Source organism: Bidens hawaiensis, unplaced genomic scaffold (genome assembly GCF_021521415.1).
Source record: "Bidens hawaiensis isolate Kalapana, Puna unplaced genomic scaffold, B.hawaiensis_p1.1 tig00002236_1, whole genome shotgun sequence".
In the NCBI taxonomy this organism is placed as follows: Eukaryota; Viridiplantae; Streptophyta; class Magnoliopsida; order Asterales; family Asteraceae; genus Bidens; species Bidens hawaiensis.
The window spans coordinates 1,061,909-1,088,656 of record NW_027491119.1 but is presented as its reverse complement, the minus strand read 5'-3'; the positions used below and the strand labels follow the sequence as shown (position 1 = coordinate 1,088,656).

Here is a 26,748-nt window from a genome sequence, read left to right as displayed (position 1 = left end):
GTTCTGAACAACATTAAACATAAGTATATTAATATTAATAAAATTGATCATGTAACAACATATAACAGAACCAAAGTTGAGTTGAGTTGGCCAAAGTCAAGAGCAAACCATAGCACATCTGCAACTTATTGTATGATTAAACAAAACATACGAAACCAAATAACACGTCTCAAAACGATAACTTTGATGCAACAGTAATGTGATTAGATGTGACCAGACACCGAACTAATTAAGCGCCCAGTTTGCTAGTTGTAACAACAATAAATGTTACCATATGCCATGAACTAAGGACGGTTTGCAGCCAATCAAAAGCCACAACAAAAATTCTAAAAAAAATTATTCATATTCCATAACATGATTTCAAAACACACAGAAAGATTCTTGATCTATTGCTTGAAGAACTAACTTATTTACCTGGACTGCATTTCAGCCATTGCTAGCTGCAAATACTGACATTAAACTGTGACCATTACATGTAGCCGTGTAGGGGTGTAAACAAGCCGAACCACTCGTTAGCTACTAAAAATCGGCTGGTCAAAAACTTGAATTGAGCCCAAGCTTGAGCCTTTACTAAGGCTCATTTAATAAACAAGTGCAAGCCGGCTCACGAGCCTAAACAAGTTTTTTATTTATATACTTTTTACTAAGCTTATTTATATAATAACTGTCAATATATATAAACATAAGCTAAAAGTAATTAAATAATATATATTATATATCAGGTTGGCTTCCTTTAAGAACTCCAAAAAATTTAAGAGCTTTAAAGAACTCTAAACCAACCACTTCTTTTTCAATTTTTTTATGCATTAATAATATTTGAGAGTAACTTAATCATTTTTTTATAAAAAAATTATGATTACACATATGAATCACAAGTTTACGCATGTGTAAATTATATACTAAAAATGTACACGTGTAAAAAAATTAAATGCGTGTAAAAATTAATTTTCATAATAGTAATCGTAAATATACATATTATAACTGATTAAACTACACTAATATATGAAAACTTTATAAAAAAATATAGTTGTTTGTTAAGAGTTTTTAAAGTTCTTAAATTATAATAATCTAAGAGTTTTTAAAAGTTCTGTAACTAATTATAAGAAAATATATTAATAAACAATTATTAATATATTATAAACAAGCCGAGCTCTAACTCAAGCCCACTTAAGTTAAAACGATACAAGCTTGAGCTCGAACTCGAGCTAATTATAATAGTTATTGGCATATAATCCGGCATATAATATCACTAAAAAAACAAAGAAACAATACCTGTTGTGAGAATTTGGACGTGTAAACTGGAAAACAGAGACTTTGAAGGTACAAATTTGGTGGTACGCCGCCGTCATATTAATAATCTGAAACCCTAAGAAGCTTTCAAATCAACAGTGGCTATAGAAAAGTATAATTTGAAGAATTTTGGCTGAGGTTAAATGAAATAAAAATGCTGGTTGGAAAAGGAAAGAAAATGAGGGGTTGGAAAGGAATTGTTGTGTTCCCGAGTTTCAGTAAAAGAAGGAAAGAACGATACAAAATGTGTGTTTCCGAGTTTCATTAAATGTAGAGGTGCGTAAAGCGGTTTAAAACTTAAAACCGGTTTGGGTTAAAATCGGTTCGGTTTGGTCAACAACAGTCAAAACCGGTTTATGATCGGTTTCGGTTCAGGTTGAAACCGGTTTCTTACCATGGTACGATCGGTTTCAGTTCGGGTTTTGATTGGTTTCGGTTCGGGTTTTGACCGGTTTCGGTTAACCGGTTTTGGTGGAGAAAATTACAAACTGGTTCCAAACCTACGGTTTCAATCAGTTCCAAACCAGTTTCTACATAATCGGTTTCAAACCGGTTCGATTTCGGTTCAGTTTTTGGGTCGGTTCGATTAACCGGTGTATCTGCCCACCTCTAATTAAATGAAATAAAAAAAAGGAAAGGAAAGATGGGTGAAATAAAGAGTATATGGCGGATGATTTCTTCACTTCCATAATGGGAGGAATTGAGGAGAGAAAGGAAAAATAAAAGAATAAAAAGGAAAGGAAATTGTTTCCTTTTCTTTCCGTCGTTGAATGAACTCGGGAACACAACTAGACCCGGTATTTCAAATGGGTTATGGGTAAAAAAAAGATTGGGCGCAATATTTAAGAAGAGTATTAAGATTTGTACATATTTTTTAAAAAAAGAATAATAAATATAAAATATGTTTTAAGATCAAATACAAATCATTTTTAACATGAAAACAGTGAGAACTAATTTGTTGTTATTATTAGGTTTGTGTTTATCGATCATTTATACACAAAAATAGCAAGACATTTTACTTTAATTCTTCTATTGGCAATGTAATTATAGTTGTTTAAGGTGTGGTTCGAATGTTAAATTAAATTCAGTAACTTTCATGTCAGTTATGTTGTTATATTAAACATGTGTTGGTAACCATATGCTAGGATAATATTATGAGTTGTAAGAGAAGATAAAATAACCATAACCATTTTCATAAAATAACGTGGAATAAGTTATTTGATATATTGATCCTCACAAAATGTAGCACATGAAATATGTTAGCCATTACAACAATCCTATTATTGTAAAGGACACTATATATCTTCAAGGTTGTACATGCTTTCTAAAGTAATAATGTGGTTATATAAGACTATATATGTAGTAAAGACTTGATCGGGGACGCCATTATCATGCAACATCATCCTTTAACTTGATAAATATCATGTATGTGGTAAAGTCTTTTGTATAAAAGTCTAAGTCACGTTTAGTGTTGACGTTATATATCGTTAGTGATTGACTATTTGTTAGCAATTGTCACATCGTGTAGAGGTAAGGTCCTACATGGTCGTGGGTTTGAGTCCTACGGATGACGTCGATTAAGAAACACTAAGAAAACTTGATATGATCATGTTAGCATTCCGTTCCGGGTGGGGATTTGTAATCAGATAATTCAAGGTTATCAACTGGCCCTGCAAAACAGAATACCGTGAGCTCGTTACGAGAAGGAGATTTTTGTGGGGGGGGGGTCTTCTCGTAACCACCATCCGGTGTGAGAATCAGTATCGGGTATTGAGAATAAGAGTGGAGGGAATTCAATGACTTTACCGTTGGTTCAACATCCTATTTATAGCCGGAGATGTAGAGAAGATTTGGCCAGACTATCATCGTCAATCAAACCTTCTATTCCATTTGGGTAAGCACACTTCTGGTTTCTGATTGGCTGCGACAGCTGGCATGTAGAATGATTGTCACCTGATGGTACAATATTGGCATCTCCTGATAGACTCGTCATGCACTCACTGTCCCTTAAAGCATCACAAATATGTTAGGAGCAAAAAAAATGTAAAAAACATGTCAACAAAGGTTTTAACTATGCAACAAAAGACATGTCAACAAAGGTTTTTACCATGAAACAAAATCATGTCAAGAACAAAGGTTTTTACTATGAAACAAAAACCATGTCAACAAAGGTTTCAAGTTTTAACTATGAAACAAAAATATGGCAACAAAGGTTATAAATAACTATGAAACAAAAAACATGTCAACAAAGGTTTTAACTATGAAACAAAAAACATGTCAGCAACCGGTCTACTCATATTATTTTAGAACTTGTCATGTATGCCTCATGTATATACTAATTGGATAATCACTATTTGTTAAATACTTAAATATGTGATGTTTAATACTTAAAAACATACAACTGTCCTTTAGTTGTTTTTATAGTTATATGACAAAAAGGTCCCTCCCTGTATCATATAACAAACTACATTTTTTAATAAGTTTTCACATTTCACTAATCACAAATGATGTTAATAAGTTCAATTACTAATATATATATATGTGTCGGTGCATTTTAGACATATTTTTTTATGTCACCATCATGCATTCATGGTTGTTATTAAAAACACATAGGAAAACAGAAAGGTCGGTATTAGTTTTCAAATAATAATATACATATTCTAGGATTTTACCTAGATGGATGGACAGAACAATAAATGTATGTGTCCTACAGTTTATCATGTATTACTTGTTTTGAGTTGAGTAGCTGGTACAAAATTTTTAATGTAAAAATGGTGATAACAATTCATGACCATTCTAACCTTGGTTAGGAGATAAGTCTTTTATTTTTGGGAATGAAGACCATGGTTCAAAACCTAACATTGGAGTATATTTTCTTTTGAAGTAAGTTAGGATTATCAATAGAAATAGATACGTGTGAGCCGTTAAAAAAAATTATTCATTGTGCTAATTAATTTAAAAACCGGTTCACTTTTTAATTATAAGCAAGGGCAGTTTGGTCCATTTGTGGTGTTTATCGAAATAAACCTCATTTGAATTATAGAAGAGAAAAAACGTATCCCTCATCTATTAAACAGCTTCCGAAAAGTGAGAGATGATTGCTTTTGTAATTAGTATGTAATTCTTCATAAAACTTGTTAGATCTGCTACCCATACATAGGTAACCAACCGTCTTCTACTAGCATTCGATTTTCTAAATATTTGCTCAGTTTTATCGTGATTCAATAAACCAAAGTTAAAAAGAGGCATTGCAAATAGAAGATTTAGAAGAACGATATGTGAAGATATGATCATATGAAGCAATATTATTCTTCATATAACCTTTTTTTCTTTATATGTGATGCATTGAAAGTGAAAAATAGCAAATAGTTTGGTTAAGTACATGGTAGTGATACATGGCTTACCCTGTGCTGTTGATAATAGTAAACCACGAGTAAATATTACTGTTATTAGATATATATTGTGTTGTTAGTTTTTACTTAACCAACACAAATATAAATTAATTTTATTTAAACACATAGCCCAATGAGATTTTAATTTGATGTAAACACTCATATAACATATTCATTGCTACGAGCACAATGGAAGATTAACTTTATTTAAGAACATGTATTAACACTTAACAACACTCTAAATACATATCTTACCACCCTTTACAATCTACATGCATGTATACCACCCCGTATACATATCAAACACTTGGCACATATTTTGTTTAATCATGTGACAATGGTATTTGACGGTTGATGCCCGTCAACACATTTGGTTAAAGACAATATCAATATGGTTACACTCGAATAAGTATACACCAAGAAGAGTAAAAGAGTGCATTTAGCCAAAAACACCAATCTAACTAGATTTGACTAGATTCTGTCATTTGTTGATGTTTTCTCACAACTGTGAACCAATTTAGACAATACTAAGACCTTTCGCATCAAGGCCATCCATAGCTTATGTGGAGGAAATTTGTGAGAAGAATGGAAAAGACAAGTGTTGTAGAGGTTGATGTGGAGGCCATCAATCCTTAAAGATCCATCATCAAGGATGGTGAAGGATGGTGGTTTGTGGGTCCTCCATGTTGGTGATATGAAAATTATGAGGTTGTTTGTGGGAAAAATGATATGTTATTGTTGTAGGTAAAAGTGTTTGTGAAAAAAATAAATAGAAAGTTGACGTGGCACGCTAACTAGGCTGTTTGTAGAGAAAATTACTTTGAACTGATGCGGACGGTCTAGGATGGCATTTGGATATGTATTTTAGAACTTACCCCTATACTTTAAAAGGGCATTACCTAAAATTATTAATTTTGTATTCGTTATACACTTATACCTCTTAACATGACTTACATGTGAGCAGAGGGTGGTGGGTGGTAACATATGTATACATGTGTACAATGTTGAAAAAATCGCTAGTTGCTAGTCGGGTGGTAGGATAAAGACTAGCGATTCATCGGGATTAACCGGATTTAATGCATAATTTTCAGTTTTATATACACACACATTTTTATATGTAATTTTTAGTTTTATACAAATACAAACACATTTAGGTCAGAAATTGGCTGGAATTTCGCTAAAAACTGCTGATATTTGCTGGAATCTCGCTGGAAACTGCTGATTTTGATTGGCTTTGACCATTTGCCGATTAGCCTAAAATTAATCAGTAAAGTGTGGAATACCAATTAATCGGAGATTAATCAGCGTCTGGTCGAGATTTTTGCAACACTACATGCGTATAGATGGCAATATACACGGGTACAAAGGAAAACGGGTACATCTAGTAAAAGTCAGAGAAGCCAATATACATTTGACATAACCTTTTCAAAACTGAACTAACCTTAAGCTATAAATCTATAAACAATGTTTTTTTTTTATAACCAACAAAGCCCGACCAACCAGTACACTTAATGAGAAAAGGCCACCCACTTCTGTTATCAGTTATCGCAGCCCACGCTAGTAACCTGACCAGACACAACTCAAATTCCAATAAAAACCCATTACCTGAAAGACTATTAAGATAAAACCTCCAGCTCGCACATAACGTTCCATAAAAAACAAGTGTGAAGTATTACATTGTGAATAAATAATCTTCTCCCCATATTTGACCGCCAACAAATACGCAGAAGACGAAACCCCGTATCTCTCTCTCTACTTATTATTATTATTATTATTATTATTATTATCATTAGTAGTAGTAGTATTATTATTTCATTTCACACAGGTTTGCTTCAGATTCAACTCTTTATCGTTAGCTTTCGTCACACACCGCACTTATTATCATTATTATTTTGCTCTCTCTCATTTCCAGAAATCTGAATCCATGGCTAGTCGGTACGATCCAAATCCATTTGACGAAGGCGATGCTGACGAAGTTAATCCGTTCTCTGTAAGTTACATTTACATCAATTACTATCAATCAATTTCCTCAAGTATATGCTTCAATTGTTGAGTTTACACTGTTTTTAGTTGAAGCTAGGGTTTCATTTGTAAGTTACATCAATTATCATCCATTTGATTTGAGTATATGCTTTGATTGTTGGATTAGCACTGGTTTTACTTCAACCTAGGGTTTGATTTGTTAATGTACTTGCTTAATTTGTTAGTTACACCGGTTAGTTACGATTTGATCGAGTTTGTTGTTTGATCGTTGATTTCACACTGGTTTTACTTCAACTTAGGGTAGCGCACTTGCTTAATCCGTAAGTAACAGCAGTTAGTATCGAATTGATTGAGTGCATACTCAAATCAAATCGATGCTATTTGTTGTAACTTACAATTAAGCAAGTGCGCTAAAAAATCAAACCCTAGGTTGAAGTAAAACAAGTGCGAAATCAACGATCAAACATTAAACTCAATCAAATTGATAGTAATTGCTTTAACTTACTATTAATCAAACACACTAACAAACTAAACCCTAAAATGAAGTAAAATACGTGCAAATTCAACATTCAAAGCATATACTCAAATCGAATAGGATTAAGTAAGTACGCTCACAAATTAAACCCTAGGTTGAAGTAAAACAGTGTAAGTTGCAGCAATTATTATCAATTTGATGGAGTATATTGCTCGATAGTTGAATTCACATTGGTTTTACGTCAATCTAGGGTTTAAGTTTGCTAATGTAGTTGTTTAATCGTTGATTGATATTATGTGTAGATATATTAAGTTTATCATTATGAGATTTAGCATTGTTTCATTGAGCGAAGTGGATCTGGTTTTTGTTTACGCTTATAAGCTTGATTTCAACAATTTGCGCTACATATGCTAGTTTTCATGGAGCTGATTTCTGAGATAGACTCTGTTCTTAGCTGCATGTTATTAATTTGGCTGTCAATCTGTCATACAATACAATTTTAAGGGCTGTAGATAGTGAACTTTTGTTTGTGGTGTTGGTCTTTTCTCTTTCTTAAGTTTTGGTAGTTGAAAGTTTATAATCACCATTAACAAACTATGCCCGAATGTCAGTTGTTTTTGTATGATTGGATCTTGATAGTTGTAGAAGAATTTTAAGTCAAAAGCAGTTTTCATAGGTTGTTTATTTTAGAAAGAAAGCTTTACTCTGTTTATATTTAGTGCGTAAGTTACTTCAGATGGGTGTGGGTACACTAAAGAACTTGTAGCGTCTGTTTTTTGCGTGTTACTCTACCTTCAACAAGAAAATGATATATTGACCTAAACAGGATCAAGGATCTGGGGGTAAAGGAACCGGTAAGACAAGTTATTCTGGAGGTTCATTCTACACAACAGTAAGTCTTAACACCTTCTCTTTGCTTGTTTATAGAAGTACAGTACTTATGAGTTATGATTTATTATTTTGCTATATGATATTGTTGTTTTCGTTTGATCTGGTGTTTGTATTCTTGTACAACTAATGTAGTTATGTTATATATTAAGGTTTTTTGTTTTTATACTACACGTCTACTAGTGTGTGATTTTTTTTGTAATTGTGAATTTGTTTTACAGAGTGTTCCGCCTGCTACAAACTCTCGACTATCGCCTCTTCCTCATGAACCCGCAGACTTCTATGACAAGAGCACCCCTGTTGACATTCCACTTGATTCTGCCACTGTAAGTGCAACTGCTAAATTATTGTGTATTTGTTTTTGTGTTAAATAAACTTCAAACAAAGTTTTAACGGTTTATTGGTCTTGTAAGCAATTTATCGAAACACATGGAATATAGTTATGTTTTATATACTTTTTACACCTGAAATTTGATATCTTCATATAATATGTTGATATGATTAAATTTCTAAATAACTAATTTGGTTATTCCATCACTATAAATTACTTGAGGTTTGAATAATCACATTAAGAACATTCAGTTGATGGACACAAGTTAGAAGACACCTTTTTAATTCTCGAAATGTTTAATTTGAAAGCAATGGGAGGACACTTAGTACATGGACACTAGATTAAGTGGGCTGTTAAAATAATGGTGGGTAGACTAGTGCCTAAGTGGCCATTTAAACAAATTTGAATTGGGATTTGTGGAACACTGCTTCATTTTGTGAATAACTGCTATTTGTTATTACTAATCACACTTTCTCTCTATGGATGCTTTTTGAAGGATCTGAAGAAGAAAGAAAAGGAGTTGCAAGCTAGGGAAGCTGACTTGAGGAAGAGAGAAGAGGTATTTTACAAGAAATACACACGCACACATATACATGATGTGAATGTGGTATTAGGATTAATAATCACACATTATTGTAATTGCACAAAAAAATCCAAGACAATAGTCGTTCATCGGTTTAATTATTGCCTCTTCCTCATGAACTTGAGTGCTTCTATTGACTTTTCAGTTGACTGTTGAGTCATATGCAGTAAGTTCAACTATTAGATCCTATTGTATATGATATTTTTTAGTGTTTAAAGAAACTTTAAATGAAGGTGGGCAGTTGTAAGCAATTTATTGCTTACAAGGTCACAACTTTGTTTAAAGTTTTTTACACACTAGAACAAATACAATAAAATCCAACAGTTGAACTTGCTGCAGTTGCACAAAATGAATGTTAATGGGGGCACTCCAGCCATAAGGTGTTTGTAAGGTAGAGTCGAGGGTTTCTAGCAGATGCACGATTTAGTATGCTAGTGCTAAGTTGATTATTTTTTGTCGTTTACCAAATTTCGATTTTGGGATTTTCTTTATCAATGTCTTTGTTGTGCTTATGTTTTCCTCTTCCTTTTGAAGGGTATTTCTTAAAAAAGTATTTTTCTTAAAAGATTTATTTTTTTGTACATTTTGAACAGAAAAGTACTCTACCCTATTCAACATTAGGCAAATCATTCTTTCAAAAATGTTACACAGAACTTTGAAAACTGTTACTGCCTTTTAAATTATTTCTTGCTTTTAGTCCTAGCGAATTGTATATTTTTGTAATCACTTGGATTATGATCATCACAAGGGTAGCAACAAAATCTAAAAAGTGTTTTGTTTTTCTTACTTTAATTCTTTAATTCGTTAAGTGAAAGAAGCAAGAATCGTATTCATTACTTCTAATTTCTGCTGTGTTAGTAACACCTAAATTTTCTGTCTAATGGATTTAATCTTTCTCGAAAAGCTTTTGATTATCTGATTGATGCTACGCAGATAGTGAAACGGAAAGAAGAGGCTGCTGCACGAGGTATGTTGTATTTTTTGTATTATTTTTTATCATCTAAATTGCTTGTAGTTGTTGATCTATAAGTAAAACTAACCTAAAAAGTGGGCACAGATGCACACACAATTGATGTGAATTTTGGCAAGTAAAATGAGTGCTAACCAATTCCTTTCTTGTTTGTAGCTGGTATTGTGCTAGAGGAGAAAAATTGGCCACCATTTTTCCCAATCATTCACCATGATATTGCAAATGAGATCCCAATACATCTTCAGAAATTGCAATATGTTGCATTTACAACTTACTTGGGTACGCGTATATTTTCTTATCATACAACAATATTTTTATTTCTTGTCTTTTCAAGAGATGTATTGCATACCCTCAAAAGTATTTTTAGATCCATATCGGATCCAAGCTTTCTGTAATTCAAAATTTCAGGATTTGAAACAAAACCGCCTCTAATATTTATAATTTACATTTGATATCAGGACTGGTATTCTGTCTTTTGTGGAATATCATAGCCACAACTACAGCTTGGATTAAGGGCGCAGGTTTGTGCCGATTGGTTTTATTTTTTAGTTTTAATGATCCTAACGTCTGCTATGTTACTTACATTTATGTAATTTTTTCTTCTGCTAGACCCAAAGATCTGGTTTCTTTCACTCATCTACTTCATATCAGGAGTTCCACTTGCCTATGTGCTGTGGTACCGGCCTCTTTACCGTGCATTCAGGTAAAACCTTATTCTATTTTTTATCTTTATTGTTTCTTTTTGGAAATTTAGAGTTTGATTCTACATGCGGTTTAACAAAATGTGTAAAACAGTTTTCACTAATATCAAATAAGGGTTAATGGTTGGGCAGAATTAGTATCAAAAGACTTTGTAATAACGACAATAAGAATATTGGTAAATTTAGCTTGAATATCATCATCATCATCATCATCATCATCGTACTCAGTATATCCCACCAATAGCAATGCTATGGTAGGGTCTGAGGAGGGTAAGATGTAGACAGCCTTACCTCTATCCCATAGGGATAGAGAGGCTGCTTCCGGTGAGACCCCCGGCTCGATAGTAGTTTTGAATCAAGCCTTGGACATAAGACACATAACACTCAATCATCGGGACACCGGCTGATTGGTGCATGTGCCCTTGTCTTTCGGCTATCAACGCCACCACATGATGCCTGATTAACCTTCCGCCACTTTTAACGTTATTTTCACGTGATTAGTAAAATAACGTCAAAATTAGTGCAATTTTACTTTTTCCCACCCAAGGGTTCACACATATATACATTATATGTGCGCACCGCAAGCAGGGCGTTAAATTTAGCTTGAATATCTACACTATAAAAGCTAATGATCATATGTCAAATGGAATTTACATTGCAAGTTGTATCGCAGGAATGAAAGTGCGTTGCGGTTCGGATGGTTCTTCATGTTTTACTTGGTAAGTATCCTGTTCATTGTCATACTATCTTGTTTTGTCTTATAATGATGATTGATGTCCTTATGGCTGACACGCTATTGTTTATAGATCCATATATGCTTCGTCATCTTTGCTGCAGTTGCCCCTCCTGTTGTCTTCAAAGGAAAATCTCTTGCGTGAGTCCATCTCACTTTTTATATTTTATTTTCTTAATTTTCACTTAGCTCTTGGTTTAACGTTTTTGTGACTTCTTTTCATAAACAGAGGGATCCTGCCAGCAGTTGATCTTCTTGGCGATCACGCATTGGTTGGGGTAAAGTTTTCTTCTAGTTTTTTAAAATTAATTTTTACGCTTGTTCTTTGCTAATTAAGTTATTTTTCTGTTGTAGATTTTCTACTTTGTGGGGTTTGGATTATTTACTTTCGAGTCTCTGCTTAGCATCTGGGTTATTCAGGTCCGTTTGATATTTTGACTTTTCTAATCGTATGAAATGCAATACATGACCAGAGATTTACTTATTGATGTCCATGTATTATTAAAACATAAAACACCTAAAAGTAACCAAAATCGAGTGGGATAGTAGCTATGTTCACTTTTTTATACCATAGTCGTTACAGTTTCTAAATCTACTATCCTGAAGCGCTTATGCTGACTTGGCACCTGCATGCAGTTTTATTTGCTGATTTTGCATTATCCTGATTAAATAATCAGATAGAGTTACACAATTCTACTTTATCAACGTGTATTATATAAAAAGGACAGCAAATAAAATCACGCAAAGCGGCAGCGCCATGTCAGCATCTAACCTTTGCTTCAGTAGGTACCATATTGGAACAAAACAAATGTGCGTTAGCCATATCAATAACGTGAAAAATTTATAACCTCAATAATGGCAAAAGGGTAAAATGAATTTCTGTTCTGAATCTAATATTAATTTTTTTCGGTTATGCAGCAAGTATACATGTATTTCCGGGGCAGTGGCAAAGCAGCAGAGTTGAGACGTGAAGTTGCTAGAGGTGCAGTACGAGCAGCGGTATGAGTCAGTGGTGCTACGAGAAAGATTTATGGAAAGTTTGATGTTAATTCTAAAACCTTGTTTTTCGCCCTTTTTTTTACTACTTCAAAAGATTTGTTTGATGTTTTAAGTATAGAAAGATGTCAACATATGGTAGTAGATTACTTTTGTAAATTTTGTGTTATATGATTGCTCTGATTTGCTCATAAGACATGGTTATTATATTTGTTTTTAGCATCCTTGTTGCAGCAAGTACAAAATTCTACCTTGTTTTGTGGGTCTAATTTTGTTATAAAATGTAATTGGAGATTTAAAAATTGAAATTTATGTTTTATTAAGATTACTAAATTAGTTGGGTGGGTGGGTTGGTGTCATGTTGGCAAGGGGTCAATTTTTATTTTAGGATGCAGTGGTATGTTGCTAACAAGCACCTTTAAAGCGCCCAATAATATATTGTTATTCCCACTCATTGTACCAGTCAGCTGGTTAATGACAACTCACATCGTCCCTGTCAGCTGGTTAAGAGATAACTCAGTGGTCACATCATCAAAAACTAACGGCTGATTAAGTTTCCGTTAACTTTGCACCCACACGCGTAGTTGTGATTATATTTTGCCATTTCAATAGTTGAGACTTATATTTGCCAATTACACATAGTTGGGATTATATGAAACCAATTTACCAATAAATAACTAATAAACATATATACTTGTAACCAATGTGAAACATTAGTTATGAATTTTAGAATACTAGTTAGTTACTCCTATTACACACGAGTGGAAAATAAAGAAAACCCAATACATATGTGCTTGTTGTATATATTTTAATGAATTGTAAATGTCATATTTATAAGAACGGATAATTTTACATAATCTTTAGTAACATAAGGTACTAGGTTCAAAACCGGTATCACAAAATAATTTAGAGTTAAGTGCCATTTTAGTATCTGTGGTTTGACCAATTATGCAGCTTTAGTACCTATAATTTATTTTATGCATATGACTACCCCAGGTTCAAAAAACGTGCATTTTTGGTACCTTTTTTAGCCCCGTCAATTTTCATCAGTTAAGTTCGGGGTATTTACGTGATTTCATTATTATTTGTTCTCCTTGTTTTATATTCATTACCAGAATATAATTATCAGTTCGTTCCTAAAACACTAGCCCTAATTCTCAAAAGTTAGCCCTAAATTCTCCAATCGCGATCGATAAGGTGCTTCTGCTGATCATCGATTCCCCACAATCGCGATTGTGTATGGCTGAATTGTGGGTTGTGAGACAGGAGTTTTCAAACTTCGAACCCGACGTTGAATATGGTGAGTTAAATCAAATTCTTGTTCAATCATCTTGCTAAATCAATTTGTTGTTGTAACATGTTTTCTATTTTAAATTTTCAGCGAACGACCCATACCAGTTTACACTAGAAATTCACTATGGTGGCAAGTTTAACAATGGTCTAGGAGGCAGAAGATACAATCTGGGTCATGTGGACTTTATTGATAAGGTGCATTCTGAGTATTTTTCAGTGATCATTCTAAAATATATGGTTTAAGAACTAGGTTGTTTAGAAGAAGATGTGGTAGGATACCATTACAGGGTCCATGGAATAGACTTAGATGTTGGTTTAAGACCATTAGGTAGTGATAAGGATGTGATTGAACATGTTAAGCATACTAGAGTTATTGAGGTGTATGTTGAACATTTCAAAACACATCCTAGGAAAAAACTGAATGTTGAGAAAGCTGTTGAAGATTTGAATGTTAAGGAGGGTATTGTTGAGGAAGGTTATCAGTTTAGTAGTGATGAGGGTATTCTTGAGGAGGTTTATCAGTTTGTAGGGGTCACATGATGGGGGTGACAAGGGGGATGATGATTGGAGTGGTGAGGGGTATAGTTAGATAAGGCTGGTTTTGCTAAAAAATAAATAAAGTTAAATTGGCCTCATATAATCCAAACTATGCCTGATTGGCAATTATAAGTCCCAGCTATCGAAATGGCAAAATATAATCCCAACTACGCATGTGGGTGGAAAATTAACGAAAGCCTAACCACCCGTTAGTTTTGTGACGTAGCGGCTGAGCTGTCTCGTAACCGGCTGACTGGGATGCTGACGAAGCTGTACCGAAAAGGGTGTGAGGGAGTACGGTGCGAGATGATGTTATTATTATTATTAATATTTATTTATTTTTAAATAATGACAACACATCGTCCCTGTCAGCTGGTTAAGAGACATGTCAGCGGCCACGTCACCAAAAACTAACGGCCGGTTAAGTTTCCGTTAATTTTCCACCCACATGCGTAGTTGAGACTTGGGATTGTATTTTGCCATTTCGATAGCTGAGACTTATAATTATTAATCAGGCATAGTTTGGATTATATGAGGCCCATTTACCATAAATAAAATACTAAAGAATGGAAATTAATAAATGGGCCTGGGTCGGTGAATGGTGACGGGCTTCTGTTCCCGAGTTTCATTTAACAAGGGAAAGGAAAGGAAATGAAGGGATGGAAAGAAAATGTTGTGTTCCTAAGTTTCATTAAAGGAAGGAAAGAACAATAAGTGTGTTCCCAAGTTTCATTAAAGGAAAGAAAGCAAAGGAAAAGAAAAGAAAGGAAAATAGAGGGTTTTATAGTGTAAATTATTTCCTTCTATTTTGGAAAGAATTGAATGGATAAAAAGAAAAGAAAAATGAATGAATGGAAATGTTTTCACTTCATTTCCTTTCCTTCGTTAAGTTAGCTCGGGAACACACACTAAAATAAAGTTATATCTATCTATATATGGTATTTGGTAGACAATCATTCATATAACATATAACGTAAATTCTCTTTCGTTAATTAGGTTTCCTATTTTTTCTACACGAAATCGTAAATTCAAAGGCGTTATCATGGTTCGTGTTCGTCACCCTGTAAGGTACTTACGCGTTTGTTGGTTTGTTTGTTGTGTGTATATTATTATTATTATTATTATACATTTGTGTTGATCAAGGTGCCCTGCTTGCGGTGCGCGCATATAATGTATATATGTGTGAACCCTCGGGTGGGCAAAAGTAAAATTGCACTAATTTTGACGTTATTTTACTAATTTTGTGAAAATAACGTTAAAAGTGATGGAAGGTTAATCAGGCATCATGTGGTGGCGTTGATAGCCGAAAGACAAGGGTACATGCACCAATCAGCCGGCGTCCCGATGATTGAGTGCTATGTGCCTTATGTAATATGTCCAAGGCTTGATGCAAAACTACTATCGAGCCGGGGGTCTCACCGGAAGCAGCCTCTCTATCCCCATGGGGTAGAGGTAAGGCTGTCTACATCTTACCCTCCTCAGACCCTACCATAGCTTTGCTATTGGTGGGATATACTGAGTACGATGATGATGATGATGATGATTTGTGTTGATCAAGAATAAATAAATGATTTTAATTTGCTTACCGGGAAGGATACCTCTTTCACCGGTAATCGAAATCCAGCGGAAGGCTGAGTTAGCTGCCAAGATGAAGGCTGTAAGAATATTTATTATTTTCTATATGTCATATATAATATAACTATCATTCTAACCATATGTTACCACTCTACAGGAACAGACGGCTAAGGAACTTGCTGATCATTCTAAAGGTTGTGATAATAAATAAATAAATAATGCTTTCTTGCTTGCCTGCTGCAAAATGATTATTATTAACTATTCTAATTTGATTTACATATGCAGGGCATTGACCTGCAATTCCACTTCCACTATACGAGTGTGTCAAGGAAGCCGTTGAAGTCATGAACCGTCCTGGCCATCGAGAGGATGACGCTGATTTGCAGTTAGCTGAGTCTAGAGTTCGTGTGGATTGGCGATTCTTCAGCAATATTCTTCCAGTTGGTTGGAAATAGTATATTCATTTCTTGTTATCCTTCTTTAATCCTTAATATAACTACATCCAGATCAATCTTTCTTACTAATAATTCATTAAATTTTTCAGCCAACGGGAGAATGCCAGCTCCCTTATTGCCAGCTATGAAACTGTTTTCAGCATGGGCGGGAGGGAGTTCATCATGTAGTGTTTATTATTCATCATGCGGCGATGCTGATAGTTTGGTCTCTGGAAAGTGTAATCTTTGATTTCGCGTAGTTTATATTTAAGTTTTTTTAGAATACAACTCAAATTATCTTAAGTTTAATATTATGTTATTAGCATGTCTATATATTCTTAACTTTATATTCCATAATATGTTATTAGCATGTCTATGTATTCTTAATTTTATATTCCATAATTACCAATATTTGAGTTCTAAGTAAAAGCATGTAAATGCAAAAGAAAAATTGTCAATTTGATATTATGGGGTGCCAAAGGTAATATTGGAATTTTGTGGAACAACAAATGGTGATGATCAAAATGATTAGTTAAAGTTGACTTTTTTGGTGGTCAAATCGTAAGGGAAACAGTTTGAAAAATTTGGTAATGTTTGACTTTTGCTCTGGTCAAACATGACATAGTGTTTGGATTGCATGGTGGGCGACTAACAATGCTGAATCTTACATCAAGGGTAAAATGGTCAAAAAGGTTGTATGGCATATTAATGTGATTGTTATGGTTTAGATGCATTTTGGATTTTTGGGCAGTTTGAATTAAGCGGCAATTTTGTCTTTTACTTAATCAATTACTGATTTGGCTTGTCAATATTCTTCAAAGTGTAACACCCTGGCTTAAGCGAAAACATCCGAGTGTGACGTACAGATTGTTCAAACACACGTGACATTATTATGTGACAATATTATCATTAATTATTAAAATCTCAAGTACACAAGTTGATTCAAAGAAATACATTCAAATAAAGAGAGAATATATAATAACTGTTTGTTTATTGTTGATAACCGAACACTAGCATCTTCGTAACTTCAGCCTCTAATGATAGTACCGGACTACCTGTAGCATGCATATAAAATAAAAGTCAACTAACTTAATAGTTGGTGAAAGTCACACAGTTTTATATAATTTCGTGTATTAAAAAATCTAGTTTACATGTCAGTAGATGACTCGAAGAACACCTAAGAGCATTCTCATCCCACCCCTCTTTTTATGTGAGGGGTGTTTTTATAATTTAGTGAGTGATTTAGGGTGTTGTGAATAAAGAGTTTTTATATTTTAGAGAAAGTAGTGATTTTTCTGTATATTTGAAAAGTTACTGTTCACCCGCTATAATTTTTTAATATATTTTGAAAGTGGTTGTGAGTGAAGGAAAGAGAAAAGGTAATGATAAAAGGTATAAAAAATATTATTTAATTGAAATGAGGAGAGAAAATATAGTAAGTTTTAGTGTAATATTTGGAGGCGGGACGAGAATGCTCTAACAACTCTAAAAAGCTGAACTTATTATATATATATATATATATATATATATACTAAAAGGCAAACTGGCTTCTACTCACAAAATCGTACTGTTAATTAGAAGTAGGAATAATTGAGCTAGAAGAACAAGCTCTTATAACATGGGATCTGTTTCTTTCTTACTTTACCCTACCAATTTCTTTCTTGATTTTTGTGTACGATCATCAACCATATTTTTATAACCACACACATGCATCTCTGACAGCCTCCCCTTCTTCGGAGGATCTGGCAAGCAAAGAAAACCCGAATGGGTGTAGAAAGAGAAAGGGCTATCCACACCGGATTTAGTCATCACCGAAAATACGATAAGAATCCAAAAAAGAAATTAAAAAGATAACTTCGAAAACATATTTGTTTCAAGATGTGGACTGACTTCTGGAGTACATCATTTTCCAGGTTTGGAATAAATGGTTTACACCTGGTTTGCACCAATGACAAATACATCTTTTCTTTTTTTCCCACTAGGTTATTTGACTCGAATACCATGCCTGTGAAAATATAGAATCCTCAAGTAAACTGATATAAACAATAAATTTTGTTAATTTGTTTTTTGAGATGACAACGTTATTACATAATACAATTCAGAACTTTGGTCCCAATTTGGCCACTTAGCGGCACCATATTAGTCAAGTCATTTTGATTTTTTTTTCTTCTGGTAATGTCACGAGCGTAATGAAAACATACCGAATGCCATATTTTTTCTGTTTTAATTCCGGTACCGTAACGAACGTGACAGAACCGACCAAATTCGCGCAGATTCACCATATTTTGTTTTCATTATGGTATCGTAATGAACATAAGAAACCGACAGGGAGCGTGATGGAAACCTATCGAATTTAAGTAGACTCGCCGCCTCAACGTCCGGGATCGACAACGCTCGGTTTTACCAACACCTGAGTTTTACCCACCAACACCATCCTTTGGCCCATCTCAATTTTCATATTTTTTTGGTTTTATTTTTGCTTTATTTCCAGTATCGAAACACACGTAACCGAAACCGATCGAATTCGAGTTAAATTAACACCTCAACGCTTAGGTTTATCACCACCCGAGTTTTACTAACCCACCCGGCGCAGCGCGCCGAGTAAAAGACTAGTTTTATGTTAATTGTTAAAATCGCTTATGCTAATTGTATAAAAGCCCGACAAGCCCAAACCAAAACCAAACCGTTAGTTTTGATTTACAAAAAAATAGAAAACCGTTATTAACGGTTTGACCTAAAAAAACCATGAAAACTGGATCGTGAACACCCATTGATGACAATGAAGGTCACATGTCCCGATTGAACGCTAGGGGAGGACCTTGAAACATATTAGAAATACAAGAAATGGGGTGAAGACACATTTGTTAAACAAATTAAATTTCTTTTTCACCCCCTCTATTAAATTGACATTTTTTTGTCCAAAACACTAACGAGGTTAGTGTTTCGTTAGATAGGGATGTATAGGAAATAGAGTGAAAGTTGGGATTGGTGGATAACAAATCGAAAGCTGGGAGTGTTGTCAGCTAACAGGGTATAGGAAATAGGGTAAAAACCAATGTCCCTTAATTTTCAATGTGATAAATGAGAAATTGTTATTTTAACTGAAATCAGCTAAATTAAAAAGCGTCCAAGGGTTTAATTATATATTTAGTATATCATTTATTTATAAAATTGCTATAGCATATTGAAAGCCATGGAGTACAATGAAAAATGCTAATATAATTATAACTTCTAATTATGATAAAGGTAATTACAAAAAATTACAAATCCCAAGTAATGCAATTTCCGTGATCATACACGATATAGTTTATCTACTCCTATTTTCCTCTTCCTCTACTTCCCTTTTTTTTTTGGGAACGACCACAAAAGAATTAAACTTTTTATGTCAAGCAGAGTGATATTTTCATAACCGGGACCAACTTTTGTCTCGCATTCTCTCTGTCCTCAGGAGTTCAAAAACGTATTTTCACTTCGCCTGTAAGCTTATAATCGTTCTTCAACAATTTTAGTTTACAATAGGGATGGCATTTTGATTCCAGATACTCATAAAATTTATTTTTCACTCTTTTCCTCGTAATCCGGGCAAGTCGGTGTCATTCGATATATCCCACTATCGTATACATGGTGGTGAGAATCCATTCCCTCGTAGAGACAAATATTGACCTTTAAAGCTTTAATAATGTGCTCCATTCCACAGTTTATAATTTTATTGACGTCTTCGTTTGAATTCATTCTTACAATTGCGCTTCTTGTGAATGTTAAGTCCTCTTGACTAACGAAACAAACTTCTTTGACTTCGCCAACTCCTTCAAGTTTCAAGTTGTTGAAGTAGTTCTCTATGTCCTCATATTTAGTAAATGGGGACAAATTCCATACAAACATACATTTCTCCAAGACTTCCTTGTCTACTTCTTTGTCAAGGGGTGTCTTCCATCCTTCATGTAAAGAAATATCGCCTATTGTGAATGAAATATTGTTGGGAGTCCCAAATTATGTATTTGTATTATTTATTGTTTATTATGTTAATTAATTTTGTTACGGATAGGGGTGTTAACAAGCCTATTCGAGCTTGTGCTTGACTCGGCTTGTTTACACCCTAAGTTAAGTATATAATTCTTTCCTAAAGGAAGAAGTATGCATCTCCGTCGGTGGGTTTAGAGAACGGCAAAACAAGTAACTAGGAAACAATTTTAATAGTCATTAATTAATAATTTGCTGACATGTGTGCTATCACGAACAACGACATCATTAGACGAGACCCATATGAATTCAAACGCGTCAAATCCAACAATAGAGAATCCTTGAGTTCCCCATTTTTTCCATAACAGCTCTTTACATAATCTTTTTTTAGTTCCAACAATGGAGAATCATAGTCTTCTAGATTTATTGCCAAGTTACTATGGTCTTTGATTTCAGTTAATATAAGTGTGTTTAGCGAAAATCAAAGGGGTGAAACAATTTTCTTTTAGTTCCGACATGCGATTACATAACAATTTGTTTTTTAAATCATGTACAAAGAATACATGATAATTAAATACCACCTAAACATGGACTTATTTTCACCCCTAATATAATATTTATATTGCTACTACTAAGGTTTACCAGTTAATTTGGGCTGTTTAGTACTCCAATTTGATGGGCTTCTTCAATGCGGTTCTGTGTTGAGTCCAGTAAAGGCCCAAATACCCCCTATAAAATAAAAGATTAAAAAATGTAAGAAGATTTATAAATAGAAATTGCAGAATGTAGCTCGATAAATATTGTAATCATTTACAACAAAATAAGAAATTAAAGTTGCAAGAAGATTTATAAGTAAATTTTTGAATAATGAAAATCGAAACCGAACCGTTTGGAACGGTTTGGTTTCACGGCATAGAAAACTCAAAATAAAACTTAAGTTTCGGTTTGGTTACTAGGCCTGTAAACGAACCGAACGTTCGTGAATTATTCGTGAACCGTTCGGCAGGAAGTTTGTTTATGTTCGTTTATTTAATAAACGAACGAACATGAACAAAAAAATTTTGTTCGTTTAATTAAATGAACGAACATGAACACATGTACCGTTCGTTTATTTATGTTCATGAACGTTCGTTTATGTATTAATATAAAATAATTAAATATTATCTGGATAGGTCATCTTCTTAAATGTTTTATATTTGTTAATTTGTGTTCATTTAAGTGTTTTCATTTAAGTTTGTTTATATTTGTGTTCATTTACATTTGTTCATACATGTTCATTTATTTTTGTTTAGTTATGTTTGTTTAGATTTTAAACAAACGAACACAAATGTCCATTTTTAAATAAACAAACATGAACATAAATATTTATTCAATTAATTGTCCGTGTTCTTTTAAAGTTAAGTGAACGAGCATGAACATGCCCTTGTTTGTGTTCATTCGATTCGTTTACAGGCTTCCATTATTCACATTGATGAATACATCAGTCTCGATCTCTAGGCTCTGCCGATTTTATTTTTGTTCATTTGTGTTCGTGAACCATTCGTGAACACATTATTTTCTTAACGAACGAACATGAACAATGCCTTGTTTGTGTTCGTTCAGTTCGTTTACAGCCCTATTGGTTACGTTATTAACGTTGAAACCCGCTTAAATTAACAAGTGAAACCTAATTACAAAAGGGACCGTTGTTTGGAAGCCATTACTTAAAAGCTAGTTTCCTAATTTAAATATGGAAAATTCCAATAAAACAAAGAGGATTTCATAAATATGTATTTTTTTTCCCAACCAATCAAACACAATTAACTAACTAATTCTAACTTTCCTAGACATTAACTAATCTAAAATTAGAGGGAAAATTATAGGGTTTGAATCGAAGCAGCCAATATAAGCCTAATTCGATCACTTGAGTTATCACAAGTACTGGCTAATGTAAAAAATAATAATAATAATAATAATAAAGAAATAAATAAATTTCACTAAACTTGTAAACCAAATTGTTGGATACGTGTTGATACTTTAAAACGAACCAAGCCGATAATTGGTTAATTTCGTGGTTTTAAACCGAACCGTGAGAAACACGGAAACTGTTTGAAGGTCTCCTCAACCGTGTAAAATAAACCATGGATAAAAAGAAAATATGAAAGCGTACACACGGTTTAGCCGGTAACTTAAAAACTTTATCGTAATTTGTATGCACATCAATATGTTTTGCATACATGATCATTAATAAAGTTCATGCAAAATCACAATATATGAATAATGAAGATGAAGATGATCGATCGCATATATATATTTGAAGAAACACTAATTGACCCCGGCAGATTATGGATAATCTGGGGGTTAAGTAGATGTTTCCCACGAGGGTTAGGTCCGGCAAAGATGGTTATTCTTCTGATGACCTGCAAAACAGACACCGTGAGCTCGTCACTGAGAAGGGGGGGTACCTCCTTGTGACCACCCTCCGGCGTGAGAATCAGACTAGATTGCTCTGAATATAAGTGTATATTAAGAAAAATAGCTAGAGCAGATATATGATATGATGATGATACCGTTCCAAGGTGTTGGAGTATTTATAGCCGAAGGTAGGTTTCCAAGCAGGTACAGCCAGCTGTATAATATTCCTTTTCTACCAACTGTGGGCTATGCACGTGCCATGCTGGTGGTTGGTGGGTAGGCAGCGGCTGATAGTGACATGGCCGGCTGTGTACTATTCCTTTTCCACCAACTACAGGCTATGTACGTGCCACGACAAGGGTTGGTGAGTAGGCAGCGGCTGATAGTGACATTAAGTACTAGAGCGTGCTGCTCGTCGTACTGTTGTCAGTGAGCTGTCACCCTGTGATTGGTTCATGGGCTGCTTTGGTCAGATCTTGTCTATTTTGTCCATACCTTGGCAGGTATAGTACAAAAGATCTTCCAGAAGCGTACGGACTGGCTCATTTGGGCGGGAGTATTCCCGCCTTGCTCATTCCTTCTTCAGGTGACATTACTGAATTATTGAGAGTTAGTGCCTTGTGCGTGTAGCCTTACTATTAGTGCGGGTAGCCTCCGCTGATGGCTTGTATCCGCAGCTGCGGGAACAGGCGGGGTACTTCACCATTGGGAGGTTTGTCCTGCGGGAACAGCTGGCGTATGCGCGTAAGGTCTTCATCTCTCTGAGCATGGTGGATCATGCGGAACCAGTTGGTCTTTGCGCAGACGTCCCTCTTCAAGGTGAGTCTTGCGGGTCCAACTGGGCTCTGCTGGGACCTACCTCTTCAAGTCCCCCCAGTCCAATGTTCTTCTCATGAATTAATAAGTGAGGTGAACTTTTGGACTTAAGCAATGGGTTTTGAAAAGGGTTTTTAGTTTTAAGGTTGTCCGTGGGGATTCTTCCCGCGGTTTCCCTAATGTCACGTGCAGAAATTCCCGAGTTTTCTGCTTGATCTTTGGGTATGATGCGGGTAGGTGTGTAACTTCCTCGTAAGTCAGGAGCGTTGAGTTTCACTTGTGTAGATTCTCCACGAGGTTTTGGTAGTTTGACATAGTGATCAATTATGTTAAACAACCAATTTCATCTTGGAGCTTCAAACAATCTAGTTCTCAACGTTCCTGCTATGCGGGGATGTTATTTCCCTTTCCACAAGCATGGCCCAGAAGATCCTTCTTGGTTTTAATTCCCTGCAAGTGCTAAGTATGTGAAGGGTTTCGCCTTGACACTGTACCCGCACTCGTCTTATAGTTACTTGACTTCCAAGGTATTCTTGGCTTCAATTCCCTGCAGGTGCTAAGTATGTGAAGGGTTTTGCCTTTACACTGTACCCGCACTTGTCTTACGGTTTCTTGGTTACCAAGGTATTCTTGGCTTCAATTCCCTGCAGGTGCTAAGTATGTGAAGGGTTTCGCCGTGACACTGTACCCGCACTTGTCTTACGGTTTCTTGGTTACCAAGGTAAGGGGATATATTCCCTCTTATTTTTGAATCTTTAATCTTTTTGAATCTTTTTGATTTGCTTTATAAACGTTATATGACTTGCTCATGCATATTATAGTTTAATTTGGCACTTTTTTGCCTCATAAACAATATATGATTCGCTCATGCATAATTTAGTTTAACTTAGCAATTTTCCAAGTGCTTTGAATAAGTTAACCTTTCGACGCGCGGTTGTCAATAGGTTAATGTTCAGTTTCCTCTATCATGATTGTGCGGGTAGGACCGTCACTTTCATTTAGTGGGATGACCAAACTTCACCTATAACTGACCTGCGTGAAGGTTTTCCTCATGTTTTCCTTAGAAATTTTTGCCGTTTCTTGTGTTTATGCGGGTTTTGCCGCCGTCCACACGCAACGACTTACTTCCCCACTTATTTAGAATAAGTATAAAGGTAAGACTATCAACACAATGTGATAAAGGAGAATCATCCATTAGAAGTGGCTCTAGGCCTTTTCTTTATAAGTTTGGAATTGATCTACATGTAACATTTGCGTAATTGAGCTCCATTCCATGTTCTTGGGATGGGGGTGCCATCGAGCCTTTCGAGCCTGTATGCGCCCTTTCCCAAAACTTCTTTGATAATGTATGGCCCTTCCCAGACCGGGGCCAGCTTTCCTGGGCGTTCTTGGTTCGAAGCCTCGTTGTTACGCAGTATGTAGTCTCCGACATTGAAGTTGCAGAGTTTTACTCGCGTGTTGTAGTACTTTTGCATTTGTCGCTTGTAGTTCTCTTCACGCGCTGCGGCTAAGTCTCTGCGTTCTTCGGTTAGCATTAGGTCTAACTGTCTTTCCGCATCATTGTCTTCTGGCTGAATCAAGACCCTTGGTGAGGGTAAACCAATTTCGACCGGGACCATGGCTTCAGTGCCATAAGTGAGGCTGAACGGGGTTTCTCCCGTACCGGCCTTTTTCAGCGTTCTGTTTGCCCAAAGGACGTGTGGAACTTCGTCCACCCAACCGGATCTGTGTACCAAGAGTCTTTTCTTTATGCCGTCGACGATGCTCTTATTTGCTCTTTCCACCTCACCATTACCCTGCGGGTGCGCCACTAAGGTAAAGGTGTGGGTGATTTGAAGTTCTTCCAGCCACTTTTGTAGCTTCTTGTCAGCAAAGTTGGTGCCGTTATCGCTCACCAGATTCTGGGGAAGTCTAAAACGACAAATAATAAATTCCCAAATAAATTTTTTGATATGTTTTGCGGTTGTTTGGGTTAAGGGTTTTGCTTCTATCCACTTGGTGAAGTAGTCGATGGCGACCACTAGAAACTGAACGTTCCCTGCTGCTGTGGGAAATGGGCCTGTCACATCGATGGCCCACTTCTGAAATGGCCATAAAGAGGTGACTGGAACAAGTTCATTCTTCGGGCGATGCTTGTTGGGTGCGTAGAGTTGGCAAGACCTACACTTTCTGATGTATGCCAGCGCATCCGTATGCATCCCCGGCCAAAAGTATCCCGCGTTGTTTAGCTTAGATACAACAGCGCGTGGACCTGCATGTACTCCACAGATGCCTTCGTGCACTTCCCTTAGGAGGTAGCCAGCATCTTGGTTGTCCACGCATCTTAGGAGTGGGCCAAGAAAGTTACGCCTGTAAAGGATGTCATCGATGAGTTGATAGTTCAGTGCTTTACAGCGTATTTTTCTTGCCTGTGTTCTTGGCTCTGGTAGTATACCCGCCGCAAGGTAATTTATTATTGGTGTCATCCACGTTTCTGTGCCAGTTTGGATGACACAGATTTCCTTGTGCGGACTGATGGTGCTCCAAGGAGTTCAATGCGGATGTCCTTTCCCAAGTGGGTGAAGGCTAATGATGCAAGCTTGCTTAACGCATCCGCAGATTTGTTTTCGCTACGCTTGACGTGTATGACCTTACAATCGTTAAAGTCGCGCATAAGGGTTTTTGCTTGTGCGAGGTACAGGGCCATTGTGTCGTTCACGGCCGTTGTCCCGTTTATTTGGTTGGCTACTAACATGGAATCCACGTGGGCTTCCAAGTTTTTTACTCCCATCTTACGCGCAATTCTCAGCCCGACAAAGAATGCTTCATACTCCGCTTCGTTATTTGTACTTGGAAAATCCAGTCGAATAGCGTAAGTGTATTCTTGGCCTGCTGGGTTGGTTAGTTTCAACCCTGCGCCTGAGCCCTCGTTGCTGGCTGCTCCATCAGTGTAGAGTCGCCAGACATCATCGATGTCCTGTGCTGGAGAGGGTTGAGCCTCCTCCTGGCACTCTTTCTCCCGCGAAGCGGGGACTTCTGCAATAAAGTCGGCCAATACCTGGCCTTTTAGGGCTGGCCTCGGCTTGTACTTTATCGCGTATTCTCCCAATTCTATTGCCCATTTGGCTAGGCGTCCTGACAATTCGGGTTTGCCTAGAATGTTTGCGAGTTTGAAGTTGGTGAGAATGGTGATTGGGTGACCTTGGAAATATCGTCTTAGCATGCGTGAAGCCTGTACAAGTGCTAAGACTAATTTTTCCAGGGTAGAGTACCGGGTTTCTACGTCTGTTAGGACACGGCTAACATAGTAGATTGGCATCTGGATGCCTTTTCGCTCTACTAGCAGGACGGCCCCGGTTGCTCTATCTGTGACGGAAAGGTATAGGATTAATTCCTCCCCCGCTTCTGGTGCTGTGAG

The 26,748-nt window shown here is 35.7% G+C and overlaps 1 protein-coding gene across 2 annotated transcripts; it reads left to right on the top strand.

Annotated features, from left to right (window-relative positions):
* Positions 1 to 6,373: 6,373 nt before the first annotated feature.
* On the top strand, positions 6,374 to 12,450 carry LOC143611926 (secretory carrier-associated membrane protein 3-like). 2 transcript variants are annotated; one of them, XM_077086029.1, is made up of 14 exons: positions 6,374 to 6,422; positions 6,595 to 6,672; positions 7,967 to 8,032; positions 8,250 to 8,354; positions 8,856 to 8,918; positions 9,876 to 9,909; positions 10,069 to 10,191; positions 10,371 to 10,433; positions 10,522 to 10,615; positions 11,287 to 11,332; positions 11,420 to 11,487; positions 11,576 to 11,624; positions 11,701 to 11,766; positions 12,265 to 12,444. In XM_077086029.1, the coding sequence occupies exons 2-14, from the start codon at positions 6,607 to 6,609 to the stop codon at positions 12,349 to 12,351; spliced, it is 930 nt and encodes a 309-aa protein (XP_076942144.1). In that variant the 5' UTR covers positions 6,374 to 6,422; positions 6,595 to 6,606; the 3' UTR covers positions 12,352 to 12,444. The 2 variants fall into 2 exon arrangements, with proteins under 2 accessions (XP_076942144.1, XP_076942146.1); XM_077086031.1 differs by lacking the exon at positions 7,967 to 8,032 and having other exon boundaries at positions 12,265 to 12,450.
* Positions 12,451 to 26,748: the final 14,298 nt, after the last annotated feature.

What these genes read in the sequence shown, in the direction of transcription:
- LOC143611926 (XM_077086029.1), top strand. Translation starts at nt 6,607, where the DNA reads ATGGCTAGTCGGTACGATCCAAATCCATTTGACGAAGGCGATGCTGAC. An exon ending in GAGGTTCATTCTACACAACA is followed by an intron (nt 8,033 to 8,249) that starts GTAAGTCTTAAC and finishes TTTGTTTTACAG; the next exon opens with AGTGTTCCGCCTGCTACAAA. An exon ending in GGTTCTTCATGTTTTACTTG is followed by an intron (nt 11,333 to 11,419) that starts GTAAGTATCCTG and finishes TATTGTTTATAG; the next exon opens with ATCCATATATGCTTCGTCAT.